Consider the following 23,053-nt stretch of genomic DNA (forward strand, 5'->3'; position numbering starts at 1 on the left):
TTAAAAAAAAAGGCACACATCCAAATAAAAGCTTTGAATGTCATTCAAGAACTATTCCTGAAGACTCCTTAAAGAAATTACAAGAAAGATTGCCCAAGAGAGTTCAGGCTGTGATAAAGAATAAAGAGGTGGTCATACCAAATATTGATTTTCAGCCTCATTAGAATTGCACAAACTCTGTTTTTCCCTTATATACCGTATTTACATTTATGTTTACACATTTTCCTATTAATCACTACATCTACTTCTTTTGTGAGCTTTTGCACAGCATATCCTTTATTGTCAACCTTCTCTGTTTTATTCTTCTCAATGTTCTAACTGGTTTGTTTTGAACAGATGTTGACATCATACATATTTGAATTACTGACCCAATCTGAAATGTGGAGCTCTAAAAGGCCTGGAAATGGGCAAGAAATACTTTCTTTTTGTATTTATTGAAAAATGTTTTCTACTGATTCCAATGAAATACAAAGACCTTTTTCAGTGCAGTTCATACTCCTCAACAATGCTCTCTTTTCTCGAAGCACTGATATTGATTTTTTTTTTTTAAAGCATTAGGCTGATTTTTTTCTGTTTATTTGTTTGTGTTTTTATTTATTCCTATTTTTTAAGCCTGGCAGACAAAAAATAAATAAATAAATAGCTAAGCCATTTTAAAAGCTTCCCTGTCATACTATCTGAAGACTTAGCCAGCTCAAACTGGATGTGACACGCAGATAAACGTGGGCCATTACAATCGGTAAATGTTATCTTATTTGGGAATTAGGCTGATAATGGCTTTCAGCCGATACTTTGGTGCACACGTACCCTTTTTATTTAACCCAACAAAACCAATCTCTCAAACACATCAATAGTCCATGCTCCCATAATAGCTTTTAGTTTCAACACTGGACACTACAGACCCATTTATTCCAAGTAATGAAATCTAATACCAATCTCTTCTTTTCAGTTTAGTAGTCAAAAAATTTGTGTAATATTCAAAAGTTTACAAATGTACATACACACACACACACACACGTGTATATATATATATATATATATATATATATATATATATATATATATATATAAATATATACATACATGTATATATATAAAACAAAGAAATACATATACAAGGTTGAGGTTTTTGAAAAGCTTACGTGTGTCCCCATCTTCAGCAGGTACTGCCTGCTCCTCCCCACTCATCAAAACCACGCACTCACTGGGGGCCCGTACTGTTGCCTGCCATGTTGACATGGCAACAGGCGGCTCCTGGCAGGGGAAGAGGGCTCGGTTGTTGATGGGAGAACCGGCGGTGTAAACACACACCCTGGAAGGGTAAACAATGGTAAACTATAAACAACCCTCACTTCAATGCCCAAACGCACACAGAAACACAGACATAAGTAACGCATACCCCACACAGGAGAGAATAAAATAGCCCGAGGTGTGTTTTTGTGAATGAATTAATCTGTATTATATTATTCTGACATAGCACACTCGATATCTTACACTGTAACTTTGAACAGAGCAGATTTTATGCCAGTTGCCAGTTTTTTTTTTAAATAATGTGCCAATCTTTAATGGAATAATTCAGATGATTTGCATCCTGAAACAAACCTGTTGTCCTGATCTTTGGTCCACCGCACTGAACCTCCTGCTGGTTTCGTCTCATAGCAGATCCTGAGAGCACAAGGGAACTCCTGAGGTGTTGTGACTCCATTTTTCCTCACCTGTAGACTCCATAGGTCTCTATGGAACAACAGCGTTCTTCCATCCTGAGCACCGGGGGCACGGCCACACAGTGAAAAGAGCTGATGCTGCTGCCTCCACTGGCTGGAGGGCATGGAGATGAGGTTCTGAATAAAAGCTGCCTGTGGCTTCCTTGAAACATCCCCTGACTTTTTAGATGGTACCTCTGGAAAGCAGCTTAACATGGCTGCCACAGAGGTAAGGTCCACCTCTTCGACCTTTGACACGTCAAGATCACAGCAGTCCAACACTAAGGTGAACTCACCACCACTTGTAGTGTGCCACAGACTTGAAGACTGAATACTTTCTGCATCACCACACATCTTCTCCACCTTTGTTGTAGTCCTTTCAAGCTCTTTTTTACCATCCTCCAGAGCATCCACCTCCTTGTATTTGGATGTAAAACCATCCTGACTTTCTCCAGCCTCAGTCCTCACTCCCGAACGAGGCTCCAGGAACAGAACAATACTACCACTGATGACCTTACTGTCAAAGTGAACAGTAAGGTCCAGGACATAATGCCTGACCAGTATGTGGTTAGTATTCGCTCGAAGCGGAAGGTCATCCGTGTCAGGGTTTAGGTCCCCATCTGGGTCCATGTTACACCAAGGACATCAAAGTTGAGTATAAGATAGCTGAAACAGAGGAAAGAGAAAAAAAACCCACACTGACTGAGAATCTGAGGAAAAAAACTAACTCATTTCTGTCTGTGCATAAACCATGATGTGAATACACCATCATGGTGACTGCAGGCTACAGCTGCATTTAACTCCAATGAACTCTACACATGCCCACATTCCACAATGTAAGACCTTCAAACAGGAAAACAATTTCATGATCCAATTTTGATGTGTGTTAACAAAGCAGTACAAGTAAAAAAAACTCAACACACAGACAGTAACAGCTAACTACCTCCTTTTATTTAGCCTGCTTGGGGCTGGAGGGAGGCTTGGCACGACAGAGGTGCAATTACTATTTACAGTGAGAAACCCTCAGAGCTTATTCAGTGCAGTTTATAAAATTATGAGCACTGAGAAAAAAAAACATGATATCTTGAGCAACAGGATGGAGAAAAACATATCTTCCATAACTGTAAAAGATTGGACAACAACAGCCAACTCTGTGACCACTCTTTTATTAAGCTCATGCAGCTTGTTAATAAAATTAGTGTCTGTTTACTGTTACTAAGGAAAGAAAACTTGAGTGTTGCTCTAAAGGTTTAAGGGCAGTGGGCGGAAGTGGATGCCAGAGAGCTGTCACACTGTTAAAAGTGATTAAGTTGTGTCCTTGGTGGCAGAGCAGGGCTTGCAGGCAAGTCACAATACTGCTCAACTTCGACCAGGGTTTTCCTTTCTTTTAATCACAGGCTAAAGTGTGAGAAAACATAAAACAGAAACTTTCGGTCAGCACAGGAAACGAAGGTCTTCACCTCAGTGTTTCCAAACGCCTCACGACGTAAATGAACGTCTGAAGTTTTAAAGTTCACTAAAGTGTGAAGATACCTGGCTGACTGACATGAAGGAGTTCGGCTAACTTGCCATCACAGGTCTCTGTCATTAAACAGTCTGCGGTTCAACCGCAGCGACGGTGTCGCCACAAATAACCGGCTTCGCTGTGGAACAGCGTATTTACTAATATTTGTACAAAACAGCTGCTAACATACCGCCGAGCATCACAAGCTCTCGTTTGTTCAACAACAAAGCTGTATCCGTCCTGTGCGAGTCGAGCGTTGATGTCGTCACATTAGTGCGACGGCAGCGGATTGTAGTCCTTCACCTGAATCCTCCCCGCTCTCTCGAGCGCTGCACGTTATTTATTTTTTATGATAACTACGGAATTAACGATTAAAATGCTTTTTTTTTTAAAAAATTAACATATACATTCTGATATATGATATCAAAAAGAATGAATGAGAACGAGAATGTAGAGAAGTACCAGGTGCAAGAACAGCTGGAGCGGATGTGAAAAGTCCAGTCACCTTTCTTCCCCATTCTGATGCTCGCTTTAAACTTAAGCAGATTGTGTTGACCATGTATGCATGTCTAAATGCGTACAGTTGCTGCTATGTGACTGGCTAATTCAATAATTAGTATCAGGCAGATGAAACTGTATACCTAATAAAGTTGCCAGTGTGTGTAATTTTACTTCCTGTTCAGTTTTAGCTTCAGTTAAATTGCAACCTGGGGATACTCTTCAGTGTAATTATTGCATTTATTTGTTTCTTTATTTTTTTGTCTACTTATAAACATTTAGTTTTATTTAGTCCCCTATTTGTTCTATTTTTATTTTATTTTGAGACAAAGGACGCCAAAAAAAAAGCTAAGACTCTTAACAGGAACCTTAAAAAAACCTTTAAATAGTCTACTTATTAGTAATACATGTATTTTTGCATTTTAATTCAGTTATATTAAAATGTGATTGGACACAGTGGTGACATATATTAATTTTTATTCAGGTTCTTCAACAGCATTGCAAGTATGACAATTGGAAGAAAAAGATCTACATTACAACAAAAAATATGTACGAACATAAAGGATAACCATGAAACATGAATGCAGTCTCAGTGGGTGTATCCCATGAATACATCTTACAGCGCTAATGTGGTACACGTTTTAAAAATAGGTATACATTTTTATCAATGCTCACAGCTGATGCATACTGCATAGCTATCATTTTATTTAGCCACCCCACAAAAACAACAACAACAAAAAAAACAAATCACCCAGCAGCTAATAAATAAGATATGTACCTAGAAACAAATATTTCCATGAGCATTAATCACATTGACAAACATGTACACCCATTTTTGAAACTCCAGGCGCATTTACATCACTGCAATACAGAATGACCTGCAACATAACATCATTTAGATGAAATGTTTCATGATGTCACATAAAATCAAGTTGTCACAATTTAATATTCCAAGCAGTAATAAATTTCTTCACTGGAATGTGTTCTCACATACTGAGTAAACATAATTTGCAAAGTAAATCCGTGTGGAGTGACTTTTTACATTATTGCATTTCTGCTGAAGTTCCTCACCTACTCCTCACTCACAGTAAATACATAAGGAATTGAATTTGGCACTGTGTGTATTGCAGGAAGCGCGGTCTACTTACAGAGAGCAACTGAAACTGTTGGAACATACGCTGAGATTGTACAGTAAACTCCGTCACTGAATCCCACCGACTGAATAATATACTTCCAATTAGTATCATTATTGCTGTCATTTTATCTAAAAATACATTTCCATAAAATACAACGCAAAATAGTTTTAACAACTTTGTAAACATCTTGTTATTATCTGAAGTAATATTTCAAATATATCCACAATGCACACTTTATGTGTATTCCACGTGTGTTTTAGAGCCTTAAAAGCCTATCTGTCGCCTGTGAAACTCTTAATAAGTTAAACTTTTCTGTTAGCTACATATCCAGGTACATGGCTGGCCTCAACTGTTAACACATGAATCTGTACCTATTTTTCCAGTGCACAAAAATCCATCCACACTCACTGCTCACACTGGAACATGTCATGCATAGATGCCCAGAGTGGAATTTCAGAGGCCCTTTAGCACATAACAGAATCATTTATCATCACTGAGTACAAAGTGACTTCAGTATGGCACCAAAAGCTTCTAATCTAAACACAATCTAAATAAACACACATTCATTCAGACATTCACATACATCTATTTACATGTACATACACAGAACACGAGCATTATTGGTGCACACACACACGCACGCACGCACACACACGCACACGCACGCACACACACGCACACGCACACACACGCACACACACACAAACAACAGGCCTGGGATTAGTAAGGACCTAAGAGAGCTAGTTTACTGACCCAGAGGAAGTGTTTGCAGCATTTTGAGGACTTGAAGTTATCCAAAAATGGAAATTAACACAGCAACTGAAGATTTTACAGTGAAATGCTCAATAAGCTACACTTTGCCGGTGATTCCCACCCCACCATCCATTTTTGTATGTGCTCACTCGCCTTTCCCTCCTCTGACAAACAGCCTGACATCATAAAAGTGAACACGCAGCCAACATTGCCAGATCACTGAGAAACCACGAGTCTTCCATTGTTGACACGGCGTACTGCTCCTGCTGTTCCTTTTCTTCTTCCCCCCCCTCTTCTTTCATCTTATCTTCTCTTTTTCTCTCTCGCTTGTGTGACAGCCTCCCCTTCCTGTCTGAAGCACTCAGGAGTTTTCCTCCTGAGTTCTGCGGAAACTTAGACGTTTGAAGGAATCCCTGCGAGAAGACAGCGGACGAGGGAGGGGAAACAGAAACAAAAGATAATGAATGATTATGAGGAAGAAGAGGTGGAACAGTCATGGTGAGTAGGCGAAGGTGCGTAGATGTAAGGTAATCATTTACTTCCCACAACCTAAAAACACCCTGAATCTTAACCATAAATTTCTACCAGATAACAGCGAGAGCAGCAGATATTTTTTCCACAACACCAACTAGCTAGTGTTCTTTTAACGAGGCTCGGGTGTTAGACACTGTCACATAAGATAATTACATGAAAGATACAACAGTTATCACAACTTGTAATATTTTTTCCCCTCTCTTTTAAAAAGTATGGAGATAAATCGATGCATCTGTGGTTACGTGTATAGCAGTAAACAAAACCAGCAACAACAAGGTTATATTTATATATTCTAGTTTTATTGCTTCCTAATATTAAGTAACCCTACTGAAGTCATATCCATGTTGTATCTAAAAATAAATAGAAATTGCCAGTTAGAATTAAAGGCAAAACCAAAATGCATTAATGCATTCTTTCAAACGGGGGTGACTCTTCTGGTTGTGAAAAAAAAAACCCCGATCGTGACCCATGCTGCAGAACACGAGGAACCCCTTTTGGGTGGAGTGCATCATCTCAGTGGTTAGTGTTGTAGTAAAACAGGTGATAACAGGTGATAAACAGTATGACTGTGATTAATAATCACAGTCATACTGTGGGAAACAGTGGTTGGAGACCCCAACAGTTTCAAATTAATTGCAATGAAAGCAGTTTTGTTCACTGCAGTCACCGTGCAACCCTCGATTTTTCCTAGTTGCAAAGAAGGTTTACAGTACAAATACCTTACAGTATTTTCACTGTAATGTGACTAAGCCACAAGACTCTATTGTTTGAGCATGAAGTGTCCCTGGTTTGTCAGTCAAAGCCACCCTCACTCACGATGTCTGATTTAGAAAAAATGTAATCAATTCATTCTCCTTTTCCCTTTGGTTCAGTGATGACACAGCCTGATAAAATGATCAATGTGTGTTTCTCACCTCCGTTTCCCTTGTCAAAGCCGTCTGGTGCGGTGGCTCTGTTTACCTGTTCTCCAGCCGAGGCCTGATGATGGGTTTATAGAGTTCGGGAATCTTCCTCTCGAGCATTGGCCTTAGGTTCTCTCTCAGGCGGTTGTAGTTCTTCTTCAGCTCCTGCTGGTACTCCTTCTGATCTGATGCAATCAGGTGCTTATTCTTCTCAACTGCTTCCCCGCACCTGCAGGACAGAAAGTGGCATGTAATTTCATTGGCTGTAATGAAAAAAAGAATAGAGTTTTCCCCTCAAGCTTTTTTTTTTTTTTTAAATTATTATCATCATTATACAATAACCTCAAGAAGAGCTTCAAAAATATGAAATGAAACAATCTTTTTACAAGTCAATGTGCTTGTGTATGCTAAGCACCGTCCTGTAACTGCTTGACCAGAACTTGAATCCTTTGCAAACCAGAACTCTAAATGAGCTCAAATTTATACTCGACTGCAGGGACCACCTATTTGGCTTTGTCAAGTAACGCTGCTAGAATGTGAGCTACGATGCAAACGACCCAGAAGTCTGATTTAAATCACAGTAGCAGCAGAAGCAAGAACTCTAAACCCCTCTTTTCTCATGTGCTGGGAAGGGGACAATGTTCTGTTATAATGGGGGGGAAAACAATGGGTCTAAGTTGAAGTGCAAGTAGAGGGCAAGTCTGGGTTGCACCCACAGTACTCTATCATGGTATGTATAATGGCCAACATACAGGGCAGTCTGCAGGAAATCAAGGGAAGGGGGTGATTGCAAACACATGTTTATCTTTTAGCCTTTAATGAAGTTAATATGGAAACTGCAATGTTGTGTAACAGTATACAGTAAGTAAGCAGGGTAATGAGCATTAATGACAGTTCACAAGAGTGCAGGATTTTCTGGTGGTGTATAGCTCTTTATCTGAATGCTTGGCTTATTTAGACAGCTCTTCAGATGAGCATTTGGCATCTTCATTTTGTTTTATGATTTGCAAAGTGAGCGCCGATTGTAAAAAAAAAAAAAAGAAAGAAAGAAAGAAAATATGCTTGGCTGGTTAGGTTTCTGAATTGAGAAAAAAAACAAAACAAAGAAAAACCTATGGGCTTCTTTAACCATTACTGCATGTACAGGATCTAAATCTATAAATCCAGGATGGGACTAGACAGCAGCAACACCAGAGCATGTGCCAGAGTGGGACATCAGCAAATCCAGGAAACAACAAATCCCCCGAAACCTCTCTTTAAATTTTTAGCTCCACAGAAGTTCATGTAGCTACATAATACAACACTAAATATTACAAGATGACCAGCTTAGAAAATAATGCTTTCCTAAGTGGATTTATTAGAATGCCACTGCTGAGAAGATTGGCGTTCCGTGAGTCCTGTTTACCTGGATTTAGGAAAGAAAATAAACCTTTCTGAAATTACAGCAATTTTTTGCAAATGTGTTTGTAGCATTTAAGGCAGGTGGAAAGTAGAAAGAAGAAGGTTAGAAAATGAAAGACACCATTTTTTGGAAGCAAACAACTCATAACCATGAAATGAAAGCAAACAAACTCAAGCACACGCACTAAAACTTTGCAACGTGCAGATATGACACAATCTCGGCACAAAATTATCAAGGCTCACTCCAGCGTGTAGGGCATGATGGTTCAAATTATGTCGTGATCATTGAAAATGTTTTAAAACTATTGGTAATAATGAATCTAGAGTTAGCTAGAAGAATAACAGCTTAGTGGAAAGAGTCTCAATATGTAAATAAAATATAATTATTCACATTACTCCTACTTCTTTGCTTCATTTAAATGGTGATCTGGTTGGAAATATAGTTGTGATTATCACTTCAGTCTCTTCATCTTGACTGACAGGCTGTTTAAACAGCAGGATATCAGTCTCCATCACTCTCACTTCTTTGTGGCGCACTTTTATCTTCCTACGCAGGCAACAATAGAGGCATATAGATCACATCTCACAAATACATTCCATTTCCTACTAAGAAAATCTCTTTGACATGTTGTTGCATACTTCAATCTATTGAGTCAGTGCCCATTGTTCACCACCATTTATTCACCCTTTGTCACTAGGTGGTGACTCTTTGATAGCGTCTTACCTCATTATAAATTCTTTGAAACACAGGCGCAGTTTGTTGTGGTGACGGAAGAGCTTTGGGTCCGCTGGGATCTCATTCAAGAAGACCTGGGCCACCTCCAACGGGCCCTACAAACAGGGGGCGGAGATACAAGGCAATCAGCAAACACAAAGAAGCAGAGAGATGAAGAAAGAGAAAGCAAAGAGGGGCTGGAGGAAGGAAAGAGAGGAAGCGTTTTGACAGCAAGTGAACAAAGGAGGAATAAGAAAACCCCTCATTCATACTGGGGGAAGTGACCTACTACCTGAATGGCTAAACGCAGCTAAGAGCTACGATTCTGAACTGAAAACACGAGGAAGCCATCAGGAAAGGAGCCGCTGTGATTACCTCCTGTATAGCTAATGTCACTGCTAACCCTGCATACATTCTCCATTTGGCTCCCATTTGCCCAGTATGAGATCTTGTTATCCTAACTTATATTCATCATAAAACCGCAGCGCGCTCGCACAGTATCTGCAGTTAAACAGCTCTGATTAGAATCATAAATGCACTGGGCCCGGGCCTCAGCCCTGGGTCTGAGCTGCCGACCCGCACACAGAAACCTGGCCTCTTGTACTGATTACAGTCAAGAGTTATATGTTTACTGAGCTGCAGAGCATTAGCGTTATGTATACAACCATCAGGTTGGAGCAAGGGACCTGTCAGATTAGACACTGGAAGATAAAGAGTAAGGCGAGCAGAGACGCTATAGCTTGCTTCGTCATTACGCCGACATTCACCATGCTGGCAGGACCTGGAAGCTATCAGATCAAAGAGACCTCCGGTGCAGCACGCCATGCAGCGGATACATGAAAGGAAGAGGGGCCATGAATTGACGTTTTAACTAAATCAGGAGAAAAGCAAAGGAAGGATTAGGGTTGCGGATGGGGTGAGGGCTTTGATGTGTGATCACTGCCATGTCTCCCACCTGCACTCCTTGACTACAATGGAAACTGTAAATGTGGTAGCATAAATAGGAGGTAAATCACTCTGTTATTTTCCCCATCACATTATGCATGATAGAAAGTGTCATTTAAGAAGAACAGCTGTCATTTGGTTAAGCGCTATCATTTCTGTTATAACAGGAGAAGACACACAGTAGTGCAAAATGGCATCGCTGCCTTTATTTACCGAACGGCCCCAAATGCTCATTACCTGGTTAACAGTGGCTCCCACAGAGCCCTGTAGCAGCATCTGTAACATCTTAGCATCGGGTTGTTCTCTGTGTGTGGCAACCGCGAGCTCTCTGGTCTTCTTCTGCATGTCCTCTATGGCCACCTCGATAGGCGTCAAGTCAAACTAGATATACAAGACAAGACAAGTAAATATAGCCAACTGGTATTGCTGCAGCTGTGATGTGACTCATAGCTGCTAGGTGTTCCACACCAGGTGTATTCAGCACTTACCTCCTCTTTCTGAATGACATTGATGCGGGTCTTGACATAGGGGAAAGCATGCATGGTGGTGAGGATGGTCTTTCTCTTGTACTGTTCATTGAGCTCACCCCGAGGTCGCCCACTCTTGGTGAAGGGTGTGGTGTACATGAAGCGCCGCAGGTTAAAGTTCTTCTCAAAGTTTGTCAGTCGGTCTTTCATCTCATAGTCGTCAAAGAAGGGTTCCACATAAGTGATCTGGATATATGCCTAGAGAGGAATGGTAGTGTTTTCTTAAGTTATTATTCATGAAAATAGCATCTTATTGTGATTAAGAAACGTGTGCCTTTAGCTGCGTTTTATTGTCTGTTTTTATATCTAATAAAGCAAACTCTGGTATGTGTCCAAAGAATCCATAATTTCTCATTCCTAGTCTACGTGCAGTGCATTTTGGTTGTATTGTGCTGCTGTTTAAAACATAGGGAATTGAGTTCCCACTTGTCATTTGCATAAATTTGAGCCAGTTTATGCAAATCAGATCTGTCCAGCTTGAGTCGATGCCTCTGAAAACTCCAGATGAATCTTTAATCTACACATTGTTGATCTCAAATGAAGACAATTCAACAACTGACTGGATTTTCTAGGACCTCGAACGTTTTCAGCGTTTGTAATTCCTTGAACTATTTTAATAACATAAGAGAAAGGTTGCAAATGAGCAGTCATGCTAGTTTCTGGGCTGCTTGGCTGCAGGAGAGGAACCTGTCATTCATCTATCACGACGCTTTCTGTCTCGCCTAGCAATTTTAGAAAGTGGAGCAAACCCTCGAGTGCAAAAACGCTGCTATAGACATACCACTGCAGTTTTAGAGTTTTGGAGAAACAATATTGTAGAAATACACAGTGCAGTGTCCTTACAGGTGTCACAACTATACAAGTTAGAGCAATGAAACTTTACAGATGTGTGGTTTAGAAGAAAACAAACATTTAGTCTGTGGAGTTCAGGTCAAGAGTGTGGAGTACTACTGCAGTAATGTAGGTCAAAAGTTCTGCAGGTAAAAATGTATGCAAGTTCTATACGGTGCATTCAATATGAACTCGGTATTATGAATTATAGTAAATACAGTAACATTATATAGATGTTCACATTTATAAATGATATGAACATATATCTAGTTTAAATAATAAACATTTTTACACCCTATACTCTATGTACAGTTTTGAATTGACCTTTTCCCAGTCATCTTACTATAATGAAAATAATGTCGGACATTTTAATCAATGTGGATGAAACTTATATATAAACAGCCTATCCTACCAGGATCATCAACATCTATACAGCTTTTGGGAAATAAGTCTTATATTATGAATGTGTAGTTTCAAAAGATAAAGAAATATATGTACTTATTGATTAGTTTGGTGTTTATGAACAGCCAATTTTGCCATCTGACTATCTACAGTGATATAATGAAGATAAAAAGAATAATACGATTAATTAACATAGAAATCTGTGTTTTAATACATGAACAAAGTAAACAGCAAGAGCTACAAGCCTGACAAAAAATGCCCTCAGGGGAGATTTTTGCTACTAATATTAGTATTTGATCATTTAGAGATTAACATTTACCAGTTGATAGTTTGGCATAACAGTTACTCACCTTATTGGGGTTGAGCTGTTTTCGGTCCACTGGTGTAGAGTCCTTAATCATCACCAGTGTGTCATCTCCAAAGCACTGACTGTAGAAGTTCTAGGAGTGCAGGAAATTGTGTCGTTAATATAGAGTACAGTTCATAATATATGGTCTTTAAAAAGTGCAGAATCATTTTTACTCAAATAGAAATTGCGATTGGAGGCTACTCCTTAAAGAATAAAAAGCATTAAAAGAACACTCGAAAGCATGAAATAAACTGAACGTGAACTGATTCACTAATTTGACTCAAGTGCAGCTAACAATGCATCCACTACTTTCCACTTTCCACTACTATTACTTTCTTTTTTTTCCTCTTTTCACCTTTTAGCATGCAAATGATAGCTTTCAGGCGCTCTAAATGTCACCAAAACTGAAGTACAATTTGAGAATCTTTCACTCTGTCGTTCTGCTCACTTAAAGCCTCAAGCATCAGATCTCATCAGTCCAGCCAGGCACCGTATCCTTTATTTCATACTTACACATGCACACATTTTCCTCTTACATACCTCCAGCCTGTGTGATATCTCGGGCAGATGTGTGATCCCAGGCTCCTTGTAGATGAATTCCCGTTCATCCAAATCACCAAACTTGGCCCCATAAAAGCCCACTCGGAAATAAGTTCCAAACATCCTCTTATGTCCCTGGAGGGAAAAAAAACACACTCAAATAAATACTAATCAGATATTTCTGTTATGTCAATTATCTTTTGTGGTTTTTTTAAATTATAAAGGAGACTTTGAAGGTTTTATTAAAAGCCAAAAATAAATTTGCAGCTGTTTTTTGTTTTCATGTTTAAAACACATATTTAAATACTGAATAAGAACATGTACCAAAATGATTTTTAAAATGTTTTATCTACAGCATCTTATGATCTTTCTTATTTTCACTTTAACTAAATAAATGACACAGCACCTCCTCTGTCATTACCTTCTGAATGATGTTATCAAAGGCTCTCTGAAGTTTGTCATGTGTTGACGCCAGTTTTCTGAAATCTCTATGTGCCTCTAGGATTGGTATGATGATCTTGTAGACCTCATTTACTGCCTCATAGAGACCACCCTGATGGGAAAGACAGCCATAGCTGCTGTTTAGCATTGCCACAGAGTATAGTATATTTTAAGAAAATATAAACATTTATTGTTAAAGTGCAAAGATTTTCTCTGTTTCAGTTATACAGCATCCTTAAAGGCTGGCTTTTTTTAAGCATTAACAAAGTAGATATTTACCGCTTAAAAAAACAAAACAAAACACATTAATAATACTAATTTTATAAAGTAATTACTCCAACCTTGATAAGACTGTTTTTATTAAATCATTACAGGTTTTTTTATGTTAGCACTAAACATAAATATCACAAATACTAGTGCAGTTTTATGGTCTCACATTGCTGAAGAGCTCAGCAGCCTGCTCCAGCAATCCCACCAGGCCGCTCTCCGTGAAGTAGCGACCTGAGCACACCCCATCCTCATCCGGGGACAGGATGTCGTCCGACACCGCAGACTCCTCCAGCACATTGGGGGAGATATTCTGAGGAGAAGATCCGTCAGCTAATCACTCATTTAGCCCCGCTAATCACATAATCAATAACACGGCTTAAAATAAGATGTCCTGCGGTGAGAAATGGAACTCGTTTAATGACCATCCAATCAGTGGCTTGCTGCAGGTTAGACTGTCCTGAGCACAGAGGTCTTGTGTATAACACAGCTCATCGATAACATAATCAACTTTGTGACTGTTATAACTGTTTGTTTTCAGATGAGGGAAACAGGCTGTTCCCATCTTCCCACGGGAGCACATTTGCCTTTTTATTCTCCTCTTCATCTTCAAAGACACGGCGTTAAGCAGATATACCAGGGGATCATATTTACATGTTGACGTTATGAGTGTACAGCTCCCCCCTCTGGACACACACAACCAAATATGGAAGCAATCCACAGGGAGATGTGAGATTTTCTTGCTGTGCACTTGAAGGTTTGCCTTCATTCAACAGAACAACCAACAGCCATAATAAACAAATGAAGACTGCTTATTTTATGTTCCTGTGTTTCAGTCCTAAAAACTTATTATCTCCTTGTTATTTCTGTATGTATATGTTTGTGTGGTCTACCTGAAAGGTGACACTGCCAACAGGCAGGTACTTGTGATCCTCCAGCATGCTGAGGTACTCAGCCACCAGGGCGGCAGCGTGCACCAGACACATTGCAGACTCCGTGTAACACTTCCTGTTGTTGTGCTTCTCTGCCATGTTCTGCAGCCAGGTCAGGCGGAGGTCAGGAGACGTCTGGTAGCCTTTTGCTATCCTGGAGAGATATGGGAGTGGGAGAAGGGATCATTTTCCCCCCTTTCTTTCCCCTTTAATTCATCTGGTAAAAGCCTATCTGAGATCAAAATCTCCTTATCAGAAAACCGTCACATGCTGGACAAACAAGTGCATGCTGGACAAACAAGTGCACAAGTGGTAGTTAATGATATGGGTTCACTGCAGATAAGGTTCTGCATAAACTGTGTATTTTAATGACTGCGTTTATGTCAAAATATGAATGTACTGTATGAAAATAATGATTTTTGTGTAATACACTACATAAAAGGAGATCAAATAATAGTCTTAAGCAATATCAATTTAACTGTGGCACAGATATAAATAAATGTCAATGTGTGAAAGGCAAATATCTCAAAATAAAATGTGAGCATGAGAGTGAGCACAGCAACATGAGTGGGTTATTGTTTTATGGGGAACAGGAACGCTGAACACAATTTCTTGTTTTTGAGAAGAACGGAAAATTATCGACTAAACAGAATAAGACTAAATCTAAAACACTGTTTATTTATTTATTTATTTTTGCAAATCACCCTACAAAATTTACAAATTAATTCAAGCATCTGGTGACCACGTGTTTTGCTCATCAATGACCTATGTGTGCTAGAAAGCTTGGAGGTATATATGTAAAGCTAGCAGGTCAGTCTGTAAAGCTACGAGAGACTCGCCATGTGACCGAGACCAAAAACCAAATAGAAAGGTGCATGATAAATTACCATAGGTGACAGCGAAGCACGCTGAAGTGCCAAAATAACCAAAAGTACATAGATGACCTCTGTCTCAGTGTTTCCCCTTCGTGTTCTCTCACACGCATGCATGCCCGGACACACATACTGTTTGCATTTGCATATACACAAAGCCAGATCAGAAGACTAAACTGCTACCACATGGTTACCATAGCGAGGGCAGCAAATAGAGGCAAAACATCCCAGGCCACAGAGAAATAGGAAACAGTGGTGAAACAGAGAGAGAAGCCACAGAGTGATGAGAAAATGATGATAGAGTAGGATGCAAAGAGGAAGACACTGAAGACAGACAGAAACCAAGTGAATGCCTTTTACACCAGATGCTTTTGGTTTCTTACCTGTACATGAGGTCCATGAGCATTTCAGGATCTTCCTGAAACTCCCTCATCTTCACTGTGTCGGATAAAATACTGTTCAGGTTTCTTAGAAGCTCATCCACCTGTAAAAAGAAAAAAGAAAAAAAACAGACATACATCAAAAAGCAGGCTTAAGGTTATGAATCAAAATCAGTAATGCAACTGCTGAACTGTGTGACTGTGCATATAACTTTATACCTGGGAGGGAAGCTGAGTATTCTGCATCTCAGTGTCCTCCTCTGCATAGGCCAGGATGGTGCGCAGAGAGCGTCTTAAGTACTCCTCCTGGAAGTCTGAAGACTTGCCCACCAGCGAGGCCAGAGACATGGTGACCTGCATCTTGACTCTCGAGAAATTCTGACAGAAGAGACCGCAGTGAATATGTGTTTAACGCTTTGCACTGTTTGTAAGTGTATATTGGATTTCCACAGACCAGAATATTAATCCTTTTTTTTTTTCCATAGTTTTTTCTATAGCATGCAGGGGAAGTACTGGTGACAAAACAGAACAGAACATAACAGGAACTGCAAGATTACATTTTGCATGGAAAAAATAAACCCCTAACATTTTTTATAACAGTTAAGAAGGAAATGCCATTTCTGGCTGCTCCCTTACTCACAAGAAGTCACCGCAGGAGGTAGGTGGATTTTTTTTTTTTTTTTTGTAAACACCGGATGCCCTTCCTGAAGCAACCCCTAAGGGATATGCGTCTCCTCCTGGGACTAAACTGGGATTTTTTGCTTGTGTAAACCACTACACTGTAATACCTAATAATACGCAGTTTGTCTTTGGAAACATTTTCTTGTTATCACCATTTAATAGCACAATGACTGAGCCACAGCACATATTTTGCTATGCGCTTGGAAAGAATTAATAGTCCCCATTAGCAAGCATGAGCAAATACTGATTGCACAAAAGTCTCCCTGTCCCAACCCCCCCCCCCCCCCCCCCCCCCCCCCCGGGCTCCCCTCCCTATCCTATCCTCGTCTCTCCATCCTTCACACTACCTGTCCAAGAAAACAGGTGTGACAAACACCCTTCCATCTTCTGCAGAGAGGATCGTGTGTATGTGTGAGAGAGAATGTGGTCGTGTATGTGTGAAGTCCCATCTATCTCCAGCATGACCAGCTAAGCGGGAAATGATCTCCCATTAGCAGAGACATAATCACCCATGGATCATCTCTACGGCCCCATTCTGTTCAACTGAGCATGGAGCCAGAGCCTAACCACCCATCACTGCCCTCTAACTCAGTGTGTGCATGTGTGTGCGTGTGAGAGAAAAGTACAGAGAAGTAGCCTAAATGATAGCTTAAGTCAACAAATAACCCTCTTTGTCCTTCTTTGTAATTGTATTTCTCATCTGCCCCCTTTTCCTCTTGTTCTCATTTTAACCTCTCCATAAACGGGCCGGTTTTAACAACATTTATCTGTTTTGTGAGGGGGAAAAAGGCTGCAGTTGTCTTTTTTTTCTTTGTCTTTTTAAAGCAGTCTAAAATTAACTAAAATAACAAGGGAGGGAAAAAGTTTCACGACAGACTGAGAACATGACGAGGGGAGATCACGGGATAAAAACATAAACAATGAAAGAGGTAGGGAGTAAGTTCTGCATCAATGAGTCATTCGGCTGCTACGCTAATTCAGATCACAGCTCCCTCTGTATACAGCATATAAACAAACATACGCTGGGACATGCAAAGGAGAAATACTCTATTTAAACTGGAGATGCTGTGCGTGTGTGCATGGGCGTGCATGGGCGTGCATGTGCTGTGCGGGCTGGAGTCTGACTTTCATTAAAGTGTACAGACTGTAAACACAGGAAATATCGACTGCAACAGCAGTTATCGAACCAGCGTGGAGAATGAAAGAAGATACACTAGCCTCTGCCTCCCTTCCTTCATATCTGTCTTTTCTCAATCATGTCCTTTTCATTCCCTCCTATCATTCCTTCACCTCCGTTACCAACACTTCCCCGACTCTGTCATGACTTTCCTCCTTTCCTGTCTTTCGGCACAAATACTTACACATTCACACGCACATATGCTGTGAATCACGCACAGTTAATACACACACAGAGTTGCTGTCATTAGTTATAGAGGGGTTGGAACATGGGGAGGCAGACAGTGACATATCTCTCTGCTTCCCACTTAGAGACACATCCTTCAGCAGAAACTTTCTTGCTGCACGCTTAAAATAGACACGGAAAAGACATTAAAGCTGAGCAGAAGGGGAAGAGAGCAGAAGATAGGATAAGATCTGTGTGACTCCCTGCTTCTGTGTGTCTTCATGAGAACATGTGTGAGCACTTCAGCTCAAAGTGATATAAAAGCATTTTTTTCTGAAAGCTTAAAAAGGGTAGTGCGTGGCTAGTTCTTGATTTGTGGACGTTCCTATGCATCCTTACTGCTCACTAGAACACATAAATAGGATATTGTGTGATTACATGTTGCTGTGATGTGTGCGCTTACACTGGCATTACTGTAGCTGTATCTCATGATGAGATAGAGGGTGGCACAGGCCTGGCTTCTGTTCTCATCCACAGGGCTGCTGCAGTACTGAAGCACCTTCTGGCACAGGTCTGCACACTGCTCCGCCTCCTCTTCAAACAACAGATCTCCAAACTGCACGCACGCGCACGCGCACACACACACACACACACACACACACACACACACACACACACACACACACACACACACACACACACACACACACACACACACACACACACACACACACACACACACACACACACACAGATATATACATAAATAATTCTGGCTTGTATCAGCAGTTGGCCACCCACACAAACAAATAAGAACATTTAATTTAGACACAGATAGTGTTCATCTAAACACACCAACCCACACACACACCACCTCCTGAATTTTCAAAAAGTGAAACTAAACACACATGCACACACACACATACATTTGTCATCATGAAACTACCTTGACGACAAGTGCTCTGAGCGTGCTGAAGGTGTGAGAGAGGAAAGTGGTACTCTGGCTGCAGGTGAGAGAGTGGAGTAACACCTTCAGCACCCCGCCAACTACGCTGTCCTTACAATCAGCCAATGGCACCGCCTGAATGTGAGACAGAGAGAAAAATAGATGATACACTAGGGAAACACTGGGGAGAAAAAAAAAAAAAAAAAAAAAAAAAAAAAAAAATCACATGAATACAAAAGTCCCAGTTTAACTTCTTAGCTAGAGAGTACACAACAAGCAGATGAGTAAAAAGTTTATGATAGACCGTTAAAGCTGCATAGAGTGGATACCCTCGTGTACCCTTGTCTACTAAGTAACCTTCTAGAGGAGAATGATGAGACTGCTTTGTCATATGAAGGCAAAAGTAGCTCAAATAACCACTTGTTACAACCAAGCTATGCAGAAGAGCATCTCCAAATGAACAACATTGAACTTTGAAGAAGATGGGCACCCAGTGCCACTCCTGCCAAATGAGAACAGGAAACTGAGGCGACAGTAACAAGAATTGGAAAATGTTGACTGGTTTGATGAGTCTTGTTTTACTCTACAGCAATTTTTCGTAAGGGCCCAAGTTTGGCATGAAAGCACGGAAAGCAGGCATCCGCCCTGCTGCTGGTGGTGTAATGGTGTGGGGATATTTTCTTGGCACACTTTGTGCCCTTCAGTACCATCTGAGCATTGTTTACGTGCCACAGTCAACCTGAGTTGTTGCTGCTCATCATGTCCATCCCTTTATGACCATTTTCCGATGGCTGCTTCCAGCAGGATAATGTGCCGTGTCACAAATTTAAGATAATCTCTAGCTGGTTTCTCGAACAAGAGAGCGAGTTCACTGAAATGCCCTCTGCAGTCACCAGAACTCAAGCCAACAGAACACCTTTGGGATGTTGCAGAACGCAGCCCAGAAATCTGAGTAATGCCATCACGTCAAAATATCTGAGGAATGTATCCAACATGTCGTTGAATCTATACCACGAGGAGTTCAGGCAGTTCTAACACTAGCAAGGTGTAACTAGTGAAGTGGCTGGCGATGATATATAATGACAACTTAGCATAGTAAGTCTAAAATGATTGCAAATGTATTTATTAAATGCACATTAATGTTACTCAGGGTATTTAAGACAGTTCTGACCTGGACGATTGTCTCCAGCAGGTCGAGCACTATGAGGTTTGACTCTGTGGCCAAGTTCCCACTGATCAGAGCTTCCTGGTCCAACTCAGCTTTAGTCCTGATGGAAAATGAGGAAAGAGAGGCAAAAATTAAAAATATAAAAGAAAGAAGGAAAAGAAAAAGGAGAGAAAGGGAAAGGCATAGAAGAAGACATCCAGGTGCATCAAGAGGTAATAATTAAAGGGAAAAAACTGAGAAGGAGACACAAAGATTACAACATACTTATCCTGTCTGTCATTGGTCTGTCGCCACTGAGTGAGATCCTTTCTCCAGCGGAGGACCTCTCTCTGACCCATAGTCCTATCTGTTCCTGTGTGGTATATAAAAACAGAGCATGAGAAGAAGAAAAGTACACTTATTGTGCAGACTATAAACTAAAACTGCATCCATGTGGTAGAAGCATGAACAGCCTGTCATGTGAAAAGATTTACTGCAGTGTAAGAAGAAAATTATATGATTAGTGCCTGAAAGTGTGGATTACAAAATAAACAAAAGGCTTTTCATATATGCAGCAATCCTCGACCGCACAACTATAAAAATTATCATAAGATTTCCAAAATCTGAGTGTTGACTATTTTAAGAGGAAGTTTGTGTGTAAATCTTTGAAACATTCTACATTTAAATGTCAGAAAACCAATTCCAGGCTTTATTTCTTAAAGTGCCAAGAAATACATCACCTCCAACTCGTTTCATCATTTCCCCACGGGCTCCCATTCCTCTCAGCAGGGCCTCCTCCAACTGATGTTTGGCCTGCTGAGATTTCTGTAAGGCCTGGGTGCTCACTTTGTCACTGCTCTGCTTTCCCTACAAAACACACAATAAGCACATAGTAACCAGGAAGAAAATACACAAGGATACATTGGTAATATGCACTGAGGAATGTGAGAAAAAACACGCGTAGGGAAGGTATGCAAATACAAAAACATTCAAAGTAGTGCATTAAATTAAATTATTAGAAAATAAGCAAAGACAGACCCTATACTCAAAGCAGGAGATACAGATGGTGAGGAGCTCCAGCAGTTTGTTGAGCTGTGAGGGAGGCATATCTATAGTCCAGCGCTGAATCAGGTTCCCATCGGCATTCTTCATCACCCACAGGAAGCACACCAAAAGGTGGCGACTGGTGTCTGCAGCCAGGGTGGCTATGGATTTACCTTGCTGGGAAGAAGAGAGGACAGAGACAGATATGCGTTGGATCCAATGGAGTGCAGCTCTCACTGAATGGAAATGTGTGCATCTGCTGCAGATCACACATTTAGAAACTGCGTCCTAGAAATAAATTAAACTGTCACACACAAAACAAAATCCACGAAGCTGTTCTAAAACTACACTCTGCATGCAATAACGTCATGGATCCAATTCATATTAAATTCATGTGACACAACTGCCAGTGCTCAACCTATTGAGTTATACAGTGTACTCTAACAAGTGCATACAATAAACTTATAGTACATCACTGACAAGCTTCTCTAAACCACAAATATGGTTTCTCACTAGCTTCAATGAAATATGGTTCTCTCCTCCATCTTAACAGGTGTTAAATCTATTGCAGATTCATTTACCTTCACTCGTGAGATGATGAATCGCTAGTATAGACGGCTACCGCTGCTTCATTTTGCAGCAGCTTTGATAAATGTAGCCATTAACCTCCTAGTGCTCTAGGTGTCCCACCTAGAACCTTGTTTCCAGGTCTCTGTTTTTTGGGGGGGTGGGTTTGTTTTTTTTTAAGAGCAGGACTGCCCGCAGCTTACCAGAACCTACATCAAATATTACCGTTTAATCTAAAGCATCTCTTGTTTATCATAGGAAAACATTATTCTCTCTATGAGTAAGACTCACTGGAAACATTGTTAGAAGGTGGACTGCCCAAAAATGAGGACCAAGTGCTCTGGGGGAGGTGTTTGGTTTTGTGGTGGATACCAGAACAATGGCTCACTCGTGTCAAAATCATATTTTCCACAACAGCACTTCTTGCAGCAACATACAAGGAACTGATTCATCTTTTGGAAAGAAACAGAAGGAAGGTTTTGGCGCCTGTGTTGTTGCTGTAGCTGTACTTGATGGATGTGTTTGTCAGGGAGGATGGCCCTGTTCACTTATGATGGCAATGCCTGCCCATAAACCATCTCCCGGAGACATGTGTGTATGCGTGTGCGTGATTTTTCAGGATGAATGAAGTATGTGTGTGGCTCTGACAGCTAATCAATCTGCTTCTGTGCAGCTCACCTGTTAGGAATGGGAATATTCACAGATACAGTCGCTCACATGCACACACACAAGCACGTCTGAACTTTTAAAAACAATGGGCAGCAGTCCTTTTATTAGGAAATTAAATACACATGGCCATTACCATAGATGCCATGGAAAGAAGAGCGTTCCGTCCCAGTGTGTTGAAGGGGTTCCCAGCAATTGCCATGGCAACAGACTGATTGATAGGTGGGACATTTTCAAGGTCATCATCAGGTCCGCCTGACTTGTTTTTCCCGCTGCGCGAGTCAGAAACTACGGAGACAAACAAGGGGCAATTATATTAAACTGGTGAAGAGAAGGACTGCAGTACACAGGATTACCTTACACCATAAAGTGTAACCCAATTGTATCTCAATTAGAAATAAAATACATAAAACAGAAAAGTTACTTGTTACATCTTTACAGAGTTGAGAATGTGTTGGTTGGTTGGTTATAAATGTAGATTTAGCAAATAAGTTTCATATGAGTTATTGTCATAAATTAAAATCAATAAAAGCATACATATTTGTTTTCATGTAGCTTTCAGAAACACAGCAACAACATAGTAGGATGCAATTTTGGGAGTATTGGTGGGAAAGGTGACCTATCATATCCTCTTCATCACTACCATCAGGGCAGCGGTACAAAGATCTGTTAAACAAATCTAAGTGATGTTAAATGGTGTGATATGGGTGTCACTTGTGCTTGTATTTGATTTTTGGTGACGTTACTGGTAATGTCTTTAATGGCCAACACTTGATGTCTTTTAAATGTGCTATATAAATAAAGGTGACTTGCCTAGACTTAATGTCTCTAATTGTGATGTCTTTACTGTTGTAGTTATAATTGTCACCACAAGGCATGAATGGAATTTACAAAAAGGACAAATAAATATAAATATAAATGATTTTTTAATTATTAGCCAAAGGCCCTTCATTTGTTTCTGATAATTAACATTGAACAGAGTCTCAAATCAGCAGAAAGAGAACTCAGTTTTCTTATCGTAATAAAGT

General features: G+C 40.3%; 2 protein-coding genes across 10 annotated transcripts in view; both read right to left on the reverse strand.

Moving 5' to 3' along the window:
- Positions 1-4,054, reverse strand: part of aopep (aminopeptidase O (putative)) — a 90,019-nt gene extending 85,965 nt beyond the window's left edge. For 4 of the 6 annotated variants that reach the window (XM_085181198.1, XM_085181197.1, XM_085181192.1 and 1 more), the window contains exons 1-3: positions 3,398-4,054; positions 1,603-2,369; positions 1,143-1,312 (exon numbers count right to left, since the gene is read on the reverse strand). In XM_085181198.1, the coding sequence (XP_085037324.1) occupies positions 1,143-1,312; positions 1,603-2,333 (901 nt within the window). In that variant the 5' untranslated portion in view covers positions 2,334-2,369; positions 3,398-4,054. Of the gene's footprint in view, positions 1-1,142; positions 1,313-1,602; positions 3,102-3,236 lie in introns of all 6 variants that reach the window. The other 2 variants (XM_085181193.1, XM_085181196.1) reach the window with 2 other exon arrangements.
- A 111-nt stretch (positions 4,055-4,165) lies between these two features.
- Positions 4,166-23,053, reverse strand: part of dock8 (dedicator of cytokinesis 8) — a 57,908-nt gene continuing 39,020 nt past the window's right edge. For 3 of the 4 annotated variants that reach the window (XM_085181189.1, XM_085181188.1, XM_085181191.1), the window contains 19 exons: positions 22,162-22,313; positions 20,787-20,969; positions 20,489-20,615; positions 20,034-20,121; positions 19,773-19,869; positions 18,602-18,736; positions 18,119-18,271; positions 15,852-16,010; positions 15,636-15,736; positions 14,342-14,534; positions 13,618-13,761; positions 13,162-13,293; positions 12,741-12,875; positions 12,202-12,291; positions 10,580-10,816; positions 10,329-10,472; positions 9,156-9,262; positions 7,089-7,259; positions 4,166-6,007 (listed from right to left, as the gene is read on the reverse strand). In XM_085181189.1, the coding sequence (XP_085037315.1) occupies positions 5,956-6,007; positions 7,089-7,259; positions 9,156-9,262; positions 10,329-10,472; positions 10,580-10,816; positions 12,202-12,291; positions 12,741-12,875; positions 13,162-13,293; positions 13,618-13,761; positions 14,342-14,534; positions 15,636-15,736; positions 15,852-16,010; positions 18,119-18,271; positions 18,602-18,736; positions 19,773-19,869; positions 20,034-20,121; positions 20,489-20,615; positions 20,787-20,969; positions 22,162-22,313 (2,600 nt within the window). In that variant the 3' untranslated portion in view covers positions 4,166-5,955. Of the gene's footprint in view, positions 6,008-7,042; positions 7,260-9,155; positions 9,263-10,328; positions 10,473-10,579; positions 10,817-12,201; positions 12,292-12,740; positions 12,876-13,161; positions 13,294-13,617; positions 13,762-14,341; positions 14,535-15,635; positions 15,737-15,851; positions 16,011-18,118; positions 18,272-18,601; positions 18,737-19,772; positions 19,870-20,033; positions 20,122-20,488; positions 20,616-20,786; positions 20,970-22,161; positions 22,314-23,053 lie in introns of all 4 variants that reach the window. The other variant, XM_085181190.1, reaches the window with a different exon arrangement.

This window comes from Neolamprologus multifasciatus, chromosome 12, assembly GCF_963576455.1.
Source record: "Neolamprologus multifasciatus chromosome 12, fNeoMul1.2, whole genome shotgun sequence".
NCBI lineage: Eukaryota > Metazoa > Chordata > Actinopteri > Cichliformes > Cichlidae > Neolamprologus > Neolamprologus multifasciatus.